At 48.2% G+C, this 12,229-nt stretch overlaps 2 protein-coding genes across 2 annotated transcripts in view; one reads left to right on the top strand and one right to left on the bottom strand.

Annotated features, from left to right (window-relative positions):
- Window positions 1-666, bottom strand: part of TSHZ1 (teashirt zinc finger homeobox 1) — a gene marked incomplete at its 5' end in the record, with an annotated part of 54,228 nt that extends 53,562 nt beyond the window's left edge. The window contains one exon of the mRNA XM_084212060.1: window positions 541-666. Within this exon, the coding sequence (XP_084068186.1) occupies window positions 541-580 (40 nt within the window). The remainder of the gene's footprint in view (window positions 1-540) is intronic.
- Window positions 667-2,588: 1,922 nt separating this feature from the next.
- Window positions 2,589-11,971, top strand: PTGR3 (prostaglandin reductase 3). The gene is made up of 2 exons (XM_084203174.1): window positions 2,589-4,299; window positions 10,196-11,971. The coding sequence occupies exons 1-2, from the start codon at window positions 3,998-4,000 to the stop codon at window positions 11,118-11,120; spliced, it is 1,227 nt and encodes a 408-aa protein (XP_084059300.1). The 5' UTR covers window positions 2,589-3,997; the 3' UTR covers window positions 11,121-11,971.
- Window positions 11,972-12,229: the final 258 nt, after the last annotated feature.

Here is a 12,229-nt window from a genome sequence, read left to right as displayed (position 1 = left end):
CCTCGCTGTGTCCCATTTTGTTGACTTTTGTTTCGCGAGTGTCAGGTTCAGCCTGGATACGGTCTGACACACTTTTAAAGCAGACCATCCCTGCCCTGGCACAGCGGAGCTCCCTCCCCTCCCCGGCGGTGCCCTGGGCACCGCACACACGCACACGCGGATCCGCATGCGGAGATTACAGGACTGCAACAAAATGAAGTTTCTAGTTTTAAACGTGTTGGCAACGGCGGAGAGGATGGAGGCTGTCAGGCTCGGCGTGACACACCTCAGAACTACGCCGATCCCTCCAGCTCCCGCGTACAAAGAAGTACAAACTACAGCCCCTGTCTCTTCCCCACCAAGGTGCTGCTCCCCCCCTCCCCGTCTCCCCCCCCCCACCCTCCGCCCCAAGCCCCAAACCCCCGGAGGCAGCCACGCGGGGTGTTTTAAATCTGCGGCAGGGCTGGAGGAACCGCTCCCCCCGCGGCGATGCTTCCCGGCGGGTTAACCCCTCCCCTGCCGTGCCCGCGGCACCCCAGCGCGGGAGGCGGAGGGTGTTACCTGCGGAGCGCCGGGGTGCCTGCTGCTTTCTCCGCGGCATTGCTGCCGCCGCCGCCGCCTCGCCGCCCGCCGCCGCAGAGTTTCCACGCAGGACTCCTCTTCCGATTCCCCTCTTTTCATGCAGAAACAAACACACAGCCGCACACGCACACACACAAATAAAAAAAAAATAAAATATGGGGGGGTGGGGGGGGAAGGAAGGAGGGAGGGAAGGAGGGAGGGGGAGGAAGGAGAAAAGAAAGCGGATTCAACTTCTAATTCTGTCTAGGGAGAGCGAGAGGGAGGGTGGGGAGGAATGGGAGAGAGGGAGAGGAGGAGGAAGGAGGGGGGGGGAGGAAGGCGAAAAAGTTTGGTCGGGTTCTCCTCTCGCCCGGTCCGGGTTCCCCCCCCGGGTCAGCTCCCGGCGCGGCGAGCGGGGTGCGCGGGGCGGGGGGGAAGGTGGGGTGTGGGATGAGGCAAGCCACAGACTGGTGACAGGGATGCCAATTTCCGCCGCCACTCCAAAAACTTGCTTAGGAAATGTTTTCATTTACAAGGTTAATTTTTCCTCCCTCTCTCTCACACACTCTCTCTCTCTTTCTCTCTCTTTTAAGTTCCTTATAAGACAAAGCTCTTCAGTCCTCTCGGCAGCAGCAGCAGCAGGGAAGATGCCAGTGGAGATGTGCAAAATAAATAAGATTTGATCAGTTCAATCTGTAGCCCAAATCCATTATCTTTCTTTCGTTCCTTTTTTTTTCCTCCTCCTTTTTCTCTCTCCCCTTCTCCCCCTCCTTTCCTTAATCACTTCTTCGTCTTCTTCTCCTTCTTCGCGGTGGAGAGCCGAGCAAGCGGCGGCGATGAGACGGTAAATTCAGTCACTCCCCCCCTCTCAGGCTTTCTCCGAGATCAAAGAGTCTCAAAGCGCAACTTTCTCGCTCGCTCGCTGGCTTGTTTCAAGCTCGTGGATTTGTGTGTTGTTGCTGCTGTTGTTGTTGGGGTTTTTTTTTTGTTTGGTTTTTTATTGCGTTGGTAATAGTTTGTTCATTGTGCAAAAAACGAGGTCGATCCAGTCTCTCCTTCTCCTCCCAGCACTTAGTCTAAGAGCAAGGAAGCAAATCATAAAAAGGAGTAAAGCCCCCATACATACATATACACCGGATGGGAAATGTCAGTCACTCCTCCACCTTCCAAACAGTCACAGATCAAACAGTGTCACCACCGGAGAGGACTACTTTTCTCTCTTGCTCTCCCTTTTTTTTCTCTTCCACAAATCGAAGCTTCTTCTGCTACTAAATATAATGCAAACACATTTTTTATCATGGATTTTTTTTTGCTGATCTCGATCTGCAACAGAAGAAAAAAAAAACCCAAAAAACAAAAAACAACACACACACACGAAAAATTTGCCAAAACCAAGAAAAACCCCGGAGAGTGTGTGCAGAGAGGGAGGGGGGGGGGAGGAAGAAAAGACATTCACTGAGTGGGACAGATTAACGTGAACTGTCCCCCCCCCTAAACTCCTGGGAGAGAAAGAGATCCACTCTCCCTCTCTTCTCTTTTCACTGAAATATAACACACATTCGGATCCCAGGGCTCTCAGACAGTCTCAACTGATAGACAGACACATCGAGCTGCTTTTCCTGCTTCAGTTTGTTACTCCTCCTCCTCTTGCCCACGTCACCCTGACAATTACAAATAGGTCTCACACAAACCCATACCTGTCAATCTTTTTAATTGCTTTGTTTTCATTTTTTTCCCTTTCCCAGAGCTAAACAATATGACAAAAAAAAAAGTCTTAATACAGCACGGCATAAAAGATTCCTCATGTGAGACACGCGTTGAGGGGGTTGTTATTATAATCCACTTGCTGAAGTGCTGTGCAAGACGCATGTGCTGATTTAACTTCAGCAAAGGTCTTCTTCCAGCAAACTTAAAAAGAGAAAGGAAAAAAAAAAAGAGGCAGGCAGGAGACGATACTTCGCCGTGGCACACGTCTACCCAGCATTGAATTAAAAATGATTTATGGGAGATTACAGTTCATCCTTACTTTAAAATACCAACAGATTGCAGAGCGAGAACTGCAGCATATGAAACATACTGCTAATACATTTTGCACAGTATGTGTCTGGGGATTTATATAATGTTAGCTGCGAGAACAGAAGGGTTCTTCCCTTTTTTTTTTTTTTTTTTTTTAAGTCAAGAAAGCAAATAAAAACTACCCAGCTGATTCCTAAAGGAAAGCACTTGGAACTGCAGTTTTGTTCTTTTTCGGGCAGAAGGGGATTTTCTTTCTTGTTACCGCACAATTAAGCATTGAGCTGTTTACACTGGTAGGATGGAGTTAATTCTGAGAACTACATGCGACATCAATGCAACATCTCTATTATATTGCCTTTCTCCACGCAGTTGTACCAAGTTGGGATTGGCGGCTCTATCACAACATTGACTTCGGTCCCTAAACCCAGTTGATTCCCTGCGCAGGTTCCCTCACCCAAACGTAACCTACAGCGAAAGATGACTGATTTTTTTTTTTTTTTTTTTTTTTTTTAAGAAGAAAGAAAGAAGCAAGTAGGGAAAGGGAGGGTGAGATTTTCTGGCAGTATGAGGGATCGGGGGAAACCCCTGAGACCCAAGCAAACTGACAGCAGCCTGTTACCCTTCCCCTCCCGGCAGAACGGCGACGGCGGGAAGAGCTTCGCCCGTTTAAATCCCCTCCCGCGGCAGGCGCGGAGCCGCCGCCGCCGTCTCGGGGTTGATTCGTAGCACCTTGCGAGGAAGTGAAACGTTTCGCACGGAAGGGGCGGAGCGTCCGCCCGCGGGCAGCGGCTCCTCGGCGGCGGCTAATAACAACATTAGGAGATTAGCTCTGCAACTTCTCCCCACTTCTCTAACCTTTCCCGGCCGATAATTTACCGTGCTTTCTTCCTTTTTTTTTTTTTAATTTATTCCTCCTTTTTTTTTTTTTTTTTTTGGTAGGGAGATACCCTTTTTTTGTAAACTAAAGAACGGGGCGGGGGGGGCTAATCCGAGGCGTTTCTATCTGTCCGTCTGTCTACCCCCCCCCTCCCCCTCCCCTGTTTTTAAACCCCTTAGTCAGAGGTAGGGTGCAAACTAAAAGCCACCACCACCATCTCCTTTAGGAGATACTCTGGCCTGCCGCACACCTGCCTCGCTGGCAAGGCAGGGACGGACGGCCGCGGGAGCGGGCCGGCCTCGCCCCTCGGTAGTGCCCGCGGTGGCAGAAGACGAGCGGCTGCTGCAGGGGGACCATCTTGCCGCTGCTCCTCCGGCGGCGTCTCCCTGCGGCGGAGGGGCCGGCTGGGAGGGGAGGGAGAACCTGCTGCTCGGGGGCTCTGTTTACGTACACACATAGCTGCGAGCGGGGAGTTTCTCCTGCCGGCGCGTCCTGCGAGCTGCCTGGAGAATCCCGAGTCGGAGCTCTGCCGAGCGGGGCGGGAGAGGAGAGCCGAGGCAGGGCATGAGTTTTAGCGCGAAAAGCGGCGCTTCGCTGAGCTCCCGGGCGGCGCGGTGGTGGTGGCGGCAGCAGCCGTCCTGCGCCGCGGCAGCTCCTGCCTGGTCCTTCGGTAGCAGCTGGTCCCGGCCCATCTTGGACATGTCCTACTCCCGTCAGTTTCTGGATTTCCAGGGCTCGTCCATCCCCAGCTCCATGAAGAAGCTGGTGGTGACGAAGCTGAGCCAAAACTTCAGGGAAGCGGTCACCCTGCAGCAGGACGCGCCCGTGCCGCTCCCGGGAGACGGAGACCTCCTGGTCAGGAACAGGTGAGCCCCCGCCCGCCCCCCCCCCCGCGCCCCGGCCCCGCGGCCCCCGCGGCCCCCGCCGATTCCTGGCGCCTTGTGGCCTGCTCTCTCCTCACTTCGGAGACCGGCTCCAGAGTTGTACCAGCCGCCATCTGGCGACTGTTAATTTCATTTTATTGTTGTTGTTTTGAACGGCTGGTGCTACAGCTCTGTCACCCTGTCCACGTGTGTGGGGGTGACACTTCCTCCTCCTGTGGCGGGGCTGTGTGTGTTGTCTGTCTGTGCGCGCTGCTCCCGGCGTGCGCCTGCCCGAAGGAAAACACCCCAGGGCCCCTGTGCCTTAGGGAGGGCGGGGAGGGAGGGGGGAAGAGGCGAGTGTTATGTTTGGTGTGTGCCAAGTAGGGAGTGAGACGGAGGAAGCGCACCCACGGCCCCTCCCTGGGGCCTGTACGGGCCCGTTGCACGCACGTCGTGCCCGGGGCATGAGTGTGTCCCCGGCGCACCCGCACAGCGCTCTGGCGTCGCAGTGTGCGGGCGGGCCTGGCCCGGCCGCTGTCTCCTCGGCGCGGCCCCACTGCCCCTCACGCCGCTCTCCGGCCTCGCCCCCGCGCAGCCGTGACTCACCGGGGAGGCCGCGGCCGGGCCCGCCGCCCGGGCAGCCCCGGCACCACCCCCAGCCCTCCGCGCCAAGCGCGGGCGGCGCGGAGGGGGCAGGGCAGCCCTCGGCCTTCCTCGCAGGACGCGGGCCCGCAGTTGTTGGTGGCTTTTAGAGAGGAGCCGGGTCGGGCGAAGTGTGAGGAGGTGACATTTTGCTTAGCATAATACACCGTAAATCCCACGTCCGGCGCGGTGACCAGCTCCCCGTGAAATGAAGACTCCGAGGACAAAACGTACCTCCCCCCACAGCTGTCTCCGTAAAACCTGTTTGTTCTCGGCGGCTCCTTCCTAGACACCATCCTTCCTTGCGTAAAACTAAGTCTTTTGAAGTTCAGGGGTTTCTCTGCTCACGAGGGGAAGCCGAAACTCCGGGAACTTTGGAGCAGACTGCGTGGCTGGCACGGGAGAGAGCAGCGCTCTCAGGTTCTTGTCAAGCAAGGAAGTAGTAGTAACACATGGTTTGCCATGTTCACCGTGAGAGCTTAAAGATATTAAGCAGCACTAAGTTGGCTTGAGAACAATGCTGCAAGGTCTGCTAAGGCAGTGCGTGACTGTGTGCATATGTGTGACATCTATGTATCCATATGTAAAACACAAATACAGGGCAACGAAGTGATAAGGAGAAAGAACAGGGGTTCTTCCAGGAGCTGACGAGAAAGCTGCTGTGGCACTTTAATTCGATGCTGGTATCCCCCACTGGGATTTCTGAGACCCAAATTCCCTCCAAACCTCAGAAGTCTAAGACACTGTGTTGCTGCAGCCACTAATGACTGAAACAGTAATGGCGTGCAACAGCCATCAGGCTGGAGTTAAATTCCTTTCTGTGGAAGAGGTCGAAAGACTTTGAGATACAAGTAGCAAGTACTCTACTTGGGTGATGCAAGGCAGAGCGACATCCTTGTTTCTCAACTCCCTTCCCTCCCACACATGCACTTGGAGTCTTTCTCATCCCACTCCCCCACTTTCCCTCCTGTAAATTTTTAAAATTTATTCATTTTTTTTTAACAGCTTCCAATGTATCTCTTCCCTTCTCTCTCTTCTCCCTCTTTTTGCTGAATGGGCTCCCTGGGTGCTCGTGGGACATGCACACTTCATGGCATGTAAAAGGGCTCACAAGGTGAAAGGTACCACACTAAAGACAGGAGCTGGTCCACAGATTCAGACAGGCAGTTGCTGGTCTTTAACACATCAGCCTGTTACACACATGTTCCTCTACTGGTACATATGCCTGTGTGGAGATGAAGGGGAGGAAGAGGTGAGTGATGAAGTCTAGATGTAGAGTTCATACATTTTGTATTGCTTGTGGCATTACTTCTCTCTTTTCCTTTCTGAAGAATATCACAGAAGACACAGAATTATGTTACTGTAAAACATTCGCTGTATTCAAGCTGCGGCACGAAGCAAGTTCTGAATGTTTTCCCCTCTCTCTGTCACTCTGAGGAAGGACTATCCTATCCCAAAGGGACGAGTCCCTGACTATTTAGTTTTTTAAAAAAACAAACAACCAAGCTCAAATACAACTATACATTTTCTAATAGGTAGAAGCATACAATTAAAAACAAAACAATGAAAGACTTGGGTTCTAAGAGGGCATTTTCAGATTTGTTCATTTTAGTCCCAGTCACGCCCATAGTGTGAATAGTATTAATTGCTTTGAGCTTTTCATGCAAAACAATCGTCATTCACAACAATAAAATCTGGTTTGGGATTTATGGGAATAGGAAATTAAAATCTGTGTGTGGATAGATATTTTAAAATAAAATGCAGTTAGGGGAAACTTTCTTCTGCTTTAGAGAACTATGCCAGCAACTCTTATTTCTACTTTTTTATACAGAAAAAAATAACCCTTCTTTTACTCAAAAATCCTTCAGAATTAGAAATTAATTTAAGCTATTTTTTTCCTTTGATTCTGTGTAGAAGAGAAAGGGAAGGGGAAAAGGTGATAAATCCTTAGTGAAGCCATTTAAGTTTTCTATGTCTGTTTGTCCTGTTTTCCGGAGGGAAAAGAGGGGCGGGTGTGGAAGCAAGGGTTTTCCATTTCATTGCAGGAGAAGGGCCGAGGGCTGTAGAGGTTTGGTCCTTCTTAAAGTTGTTGGAGGATTTTCGAGATTTTATTGATGAAGTGACACATATCATTGCCAAAATAACTGTAAGAATTTACTTTTGGGCTGGAAGATGGGAACAAAGTTTATAGAAAAGGGAGTGGTAAGAGGGCTTGAGAAAGTTTCTTTTTTTGAACCAGGGGACTAAAGGGATAGATCCCAGTGGGAAAAGTGGAGGGCTATTCCTGCTGGGTGTTTGGTCTAAATAATGTTTTTCTTGTGTAGTACTGGTTTGGATGACTTTGTTTTGTCTGTGTTTAAGGCTGTGATGCTGGTTTTCGGTGTCTCACTCTTTGTTGTGGTACACAAAACAGCATTTCTTCCCCCCGGCAGCGTCCTCCTGTTTTCTATAATAAACAGTTCGAGGGGTTTCAACACTGTTGAGTATAAATAAAACGGGTGACTCAATGTGCATAATTATTTCAAGAAAAGCCCATATCAGGCTTTTTTCACACCCTGCCTCAGGTTTGCATCTTGAAATGAAAGGGACAAAACTCATCTAGTAACTTCTAAATTAAAGGACAGATTTAAATTAAGAAAGTGAATGAAGGCAACATAAAAGATCTGGACGGTATCTTAAAACCCACTAGCACCCCAAGTAATTGTTTCTTCTGTGCTCTCTACTTTCCTCAGTCTCAGAAGTTAGTAAACTGATCTTCAACTTCTAATTCATACTTTTCCCTACTTTTAAAGGCAAAATAATCAGTGAAACTGCATGCACATCCTACCACTTCACTTCTGTCAGCTGGAATGACAAGGCAAATTAGACACTATGTTTTAATCCAGACGGTGCATATGATCATTTTAATGTGCAAGGAATCTAAGACTAAACAATCTTGTAAAAAAAAAAAAAAAAAAAAAAGGTGCGCGGGGTGGGGGGAAGAAGCCCGTACAACGCGACCAGGAGTTTTGAGTTTGCACACAATAAAAAGGAGGTTTAAAAAAAAATAGGGGGGGAGGGCTAGACAGCGGGCTGCGCTGATTAATAGTGATGAACCCAGAAGCCCAGGGAGGATCATTTCCCGTGGCACAGCCGCCCCGCAGAGACGAGGAGGGAGCGGGTGTGCGAACACGCGTGTCTATGCGTGTCTCTGTGTGTGTGTGCACGGGTGAGTGTGCGGGGAGCAGGTGGTGGCCAGCCCCGCGGAGAACCTGCATCCCCTGCCCGGCGCGGCCGGGCAGCACCAAGTTGCGCTGCTGCCCCCGCAGCCGCACGCACAAGTTGCGCTTCGGCCCCGGCGGGGAAGGGCTCGCATCCTCTTCGGCTGCAGAACAAAAGCAGCGGTGCGTGTGCTGGAACCCTGTTCGGCAGGCGCCTGGCCCTCCGCACGACTTGCCCCTTCCCCGCACGCAAAGTTTTTGTCCTCAGAGTGTTTGGTTGTTCTTCTACCTGCCTTTGTGCTCCGGCCGCCACCGTGCAGCGCCGAGAAGAGGAAGGTCTTAAAAACGGGGGGGCTTGTTCTCCTGTCGCTGCGCTGCCTGCCCGTGTCGGGGTGCGCTGCCCCAGCCGCGGGCACGGCTGCTCCGCGTCCTGCCAAGGCGCGCCGGGAGCGGGAGGAGGGAGGCTGAGCCCAGCGGGGAGCCGGGACCTCCCTTGCGGCTTGGGGCCGGGGGCACAGCGGGCGCCCCGGGCTGGCCTTGCCGCTACCGAGAGCCCCGGCAAGGCGAAGCCGTGAGGCCGGTGAGGGGGCGAGCACAGCTCCCCACCGCGCTCTCACCCTCCGCTCCCCTTCCCAGAAGTTGGGGTGTAAGAGCGGGAGGAGGCTGGTGCAGCGCCGGCGCGTCTCGCCTGGCGCCCGAGGGATGGTTTGCCTCGGAAGCTGCAACTCCGTTACCAATTTTTATACATCTTTTAGCACTCCTGTACGGGAGTCGCGGCAGAGCCGGATAATAGATTTTTTGTATCTGCGGACAAGACGTAGACATTATTTGTTGCGGCAGAGCCGCGAGTTAAAGGCAGGATTACCGAGTGCTAGAGTCACTTTTACCTATTTTATGCATGGATATGTTTACGCTTACGTGTCTTTTTATACATAACGTTGGTGAAAGTTTGAAGCTCCCCATGCTGTAAAGAATGAAGAATATCAAAAGGAGCAAAGCGGTTTTAGTTCTCCCCGCTCTGTGTGCAAGCAATTTAAAACTACACACATATACGAACTGAGCTTGTTGCTAACTGCAACAATGAAAAGTGCACTGTTTGCCTACTTCTGCAGCTTTTGCATGGTGTCAAGTACACCTTTTAGGTTGTCACATCCGCACATAGTAACAGTCCTGGCATTTGCTGTTTCATGTGTTTCTTTTTTACATTTCCCAGTTAGCAGAACCTTCCCCAGTCTCTTTTCTCTTGCCTGTGTAGATAGTTACTTTAAAAAAAGATCTTTGTATTTCAGCTAGATCATAACTTTGTCTTAGGCATTATCTCCCAGCGCTTAATCGAGTTGTGAGAATATCTTTATCTTTCTCTAAAAACAAAAAAACAGCCATCTATTTTCACCTGTTAGAGGTCAGTAGGCCTTCCGTGCAAGGTTGTTTTGATGTGTTGCTAGTAATTTATATAAAGAAAAATATTTTAACATTGACATTAGCTACATCAAAAGGCAAATTTGCTGCAGTGACTCCATCAATTAAAAAGTACTTGCCTACAGTAACATGACCTTGCAAATGACATCGATAGTTAATATGATCATTAGTCATTAACAGTATTATTATATTCAAAAATATAAAATTGTTGCCAGAATCCACATATTTACTGCTCTGCATGTTTCATTCTTCTGTGTTTTCAAATCTTGTATGAAGTGGTCAGTTAATTTTCACACTTTAATCTTTTACAGATTTATTTTCAGCTTCTTTAGCTTGGTCAAGTGGACCTAAGGAAAATATAAGGGATTTTGTTTTGTTTTGTTTTGGGTTTGGGTTTTACTTTTTACAGCTTCTTGTTGTTTCTTTTTGTTTAGAAAATTTGTCTGTAATTCTAGAATAACAGAATGGAAACTATGGAAGTCTTATGAAAGTAATCTTTGGAGTCTGCTCGTTATTCAAATATACAGATAATTAGAACAAATCTTATACTTATCCCACAAATTTGAATATAAGGTTTCTCATACAATGAAAACTTGGTAAGGAGTAAATCTCGTTAAAACATTTTTGTTTTCTTCTAGATTTGTCGGCATCAATGCATCTGATATAAACTACTCAGCTGGTCGATATGACGCCTCAGTTAAACCCCCCTTTGACATAGGCTTTGAAGGTGTCGGTGAAGTGGTAGCGTTAGGACTCAGTGCTAGTGCAGATTACACGGTGGGTCAAGCTGTGGCCTACGTGAAAGCAGGTTCCTTTGCTGAATACACAGTTGTGCCGGCCAGACAAGCAGTCCCTCTACCCTCAGTGAAACCCGAGTTTCTCACTTTAATGGTAAGTGGCGCAACTGCATACCTCAGTTTGAAAGAGCTGGGAGACCTGTCTGAAGGCAAGAAGGTTCTGGTGACAGCAGCAGCTGGAGGAACAGGCCAGTTCGCTGTGCAGCTTGCAAAGAAGGCAAAATGCCATGTAATTGGAACCTGCTCCAGTGATGAAAAGGGTGGCTTTCTGAAATCCATTGGCTGTGACCGTACGATCAACTATAAAACTGAAAATGTCGAATCTGTGCTTAGGAAGGACTACCCTGAAGGTGTGGATGTAGTGTATGAATCTGTTGGAGGAAAGATGTTTGACTTGGCTCTCAATGCCTTGGCTATCAAAGGGCGCCTGATAGTTATTGGGTTTATCGCTGGCTACCAAAACCCCACTGGCCTCCAGCCCGTTAAAGCAGAGTTATTGCCAGCAAAACTATTGAAGAAGTCTGCTAGCGTCCGGGGTTTCTTCTTGAACCATTACCTTTCTGACTACAAAATGGCTCTGCAGCATTTGCTCAAGATGTATGAAAGAGGAGACCTGGTTTGTGAGGTGGACTTTGGAGACATGTCTCCTGAGGGCAAGTTCACTGGCTTGGAATCTGTATTCCGTGCTGTAGATTACATGTACATGGGAAAAAACGTTGGAAAAATTGTAGTTGAATTACCTCACTCTGTCAACAGTAAGCTGTAAAAACAGAACAATGATATAAATCAGAAGAGAGAAAATGGGCACTTTATGCCTCAGATTTACTAGAAACAATTTCTTTTTTTAAGCTTAGTAATGGATATTATATTAAAAAACAGCATTAAAGTGTTAATAAAAAGGGATGGGTTTGTTGAGGTTTTTTTCATTTGTTTGTTTTTATTTTCTTAAAAGTGTTTAAATCAGTGGCTGTAGCAGGGACATAATGGGCCTGTGTTTGATATTGTCACTTAGGTTAGCATGAGACAAGAACATTGTTCTTGACAGAATAAGTCTTGATGCAGAGGCAGATTTAGTCTGTCAACCTGATTTGATAAGACTTCATCTGTAGTTCAGCTCAGAAAAAAAAATCTTTCAGCAATTTTGATTCCCTGATTTAAAAATAAAATTGTTAGAACAAGAATAAGTAAAAAGTTGTATCTTTGGGTTGCTCTATTAATCTTTTTAAGTTTCTGGGAAAAAACTGCTCTTGATTTTCTGTCACAAACATGATAATCATAATTCAGTTGCATCATGGATCATAGTAATATTCCTTGACTGGTTACACAGGGAAATTTATCCTCCAATTCTGACATGTCAGTAATATTAAGCAACTTGACTTTTTTTTTTTTTTTAATCCTGTCTTTCATAACTATAAACAACTGCGCAATTTTCTTTTAAATCTTTAACTACAAGTTGCAATATAGTCTCATTTTGTTGCCTTTTCATTTTCCACTGTTACTGTGTATTGTCCAGTCTCCCCTTTAGTCAGTACTTAAAGATTATTGGAATGGGATTTTGAGCCATGTTCATATGTGTTCATGCCCTGTATATTTTTTGAAGATTAAATAAAATTTTAAAACCTATTTAAATATTTGTGGTATTTATTCATAGTTTTATGTTTCTTGCTGACTAGCTCTTTTTCAGATATTCTGTTTTTCAGAGTTATTTGATCATTCTTGAAGGGACTTCCCATAATCAGGCTGCTACTTCTACTTTTACCAAATACTCCTTCTTCAGAAGCCCTCTTACAAGCAAGCAGCAGGACCATTTTAAATCTATAGTCACAATACCTGGTACACGTACTGATCCTCTGCCATAGATTTTCCAGTGGGTGC

This window comes from Fringilla coelebs (genome assembly GCF_963513975.1).
Source record: "Fringilla coelebs genome assembly, chromosome: 1".
Taxonomy (NCBI): domain Eukaryota; kingdom Metazoa; phylum Chordata; class Aves; order Passeriformes; family Fringillidae; genus Fringilla; species Fringilla coelebs.
Note: the sequence above shows the minus strand (reverse complement) of the source record. Positions and strands in the feature narration are given on the sequence as shown.

Bases quoted from the DNA above. Each gene is read 5' to 3' on its own strand.
- PTGR3 (XM_084203174.1), top strand. From the start codon at position 3,998: ATGAGTTTTAGCGCGAAAAGCGGCGCTTCGCTGAGCTCCCGGGCGGCG. The intron at 4,300-10,195 runs GTGAGCCCCCGC...GTTTTCTTCTAG, and splicing joins GACCTCCTGGTCAGGAACAG to ATTTGTCGGCATCAATGCAT.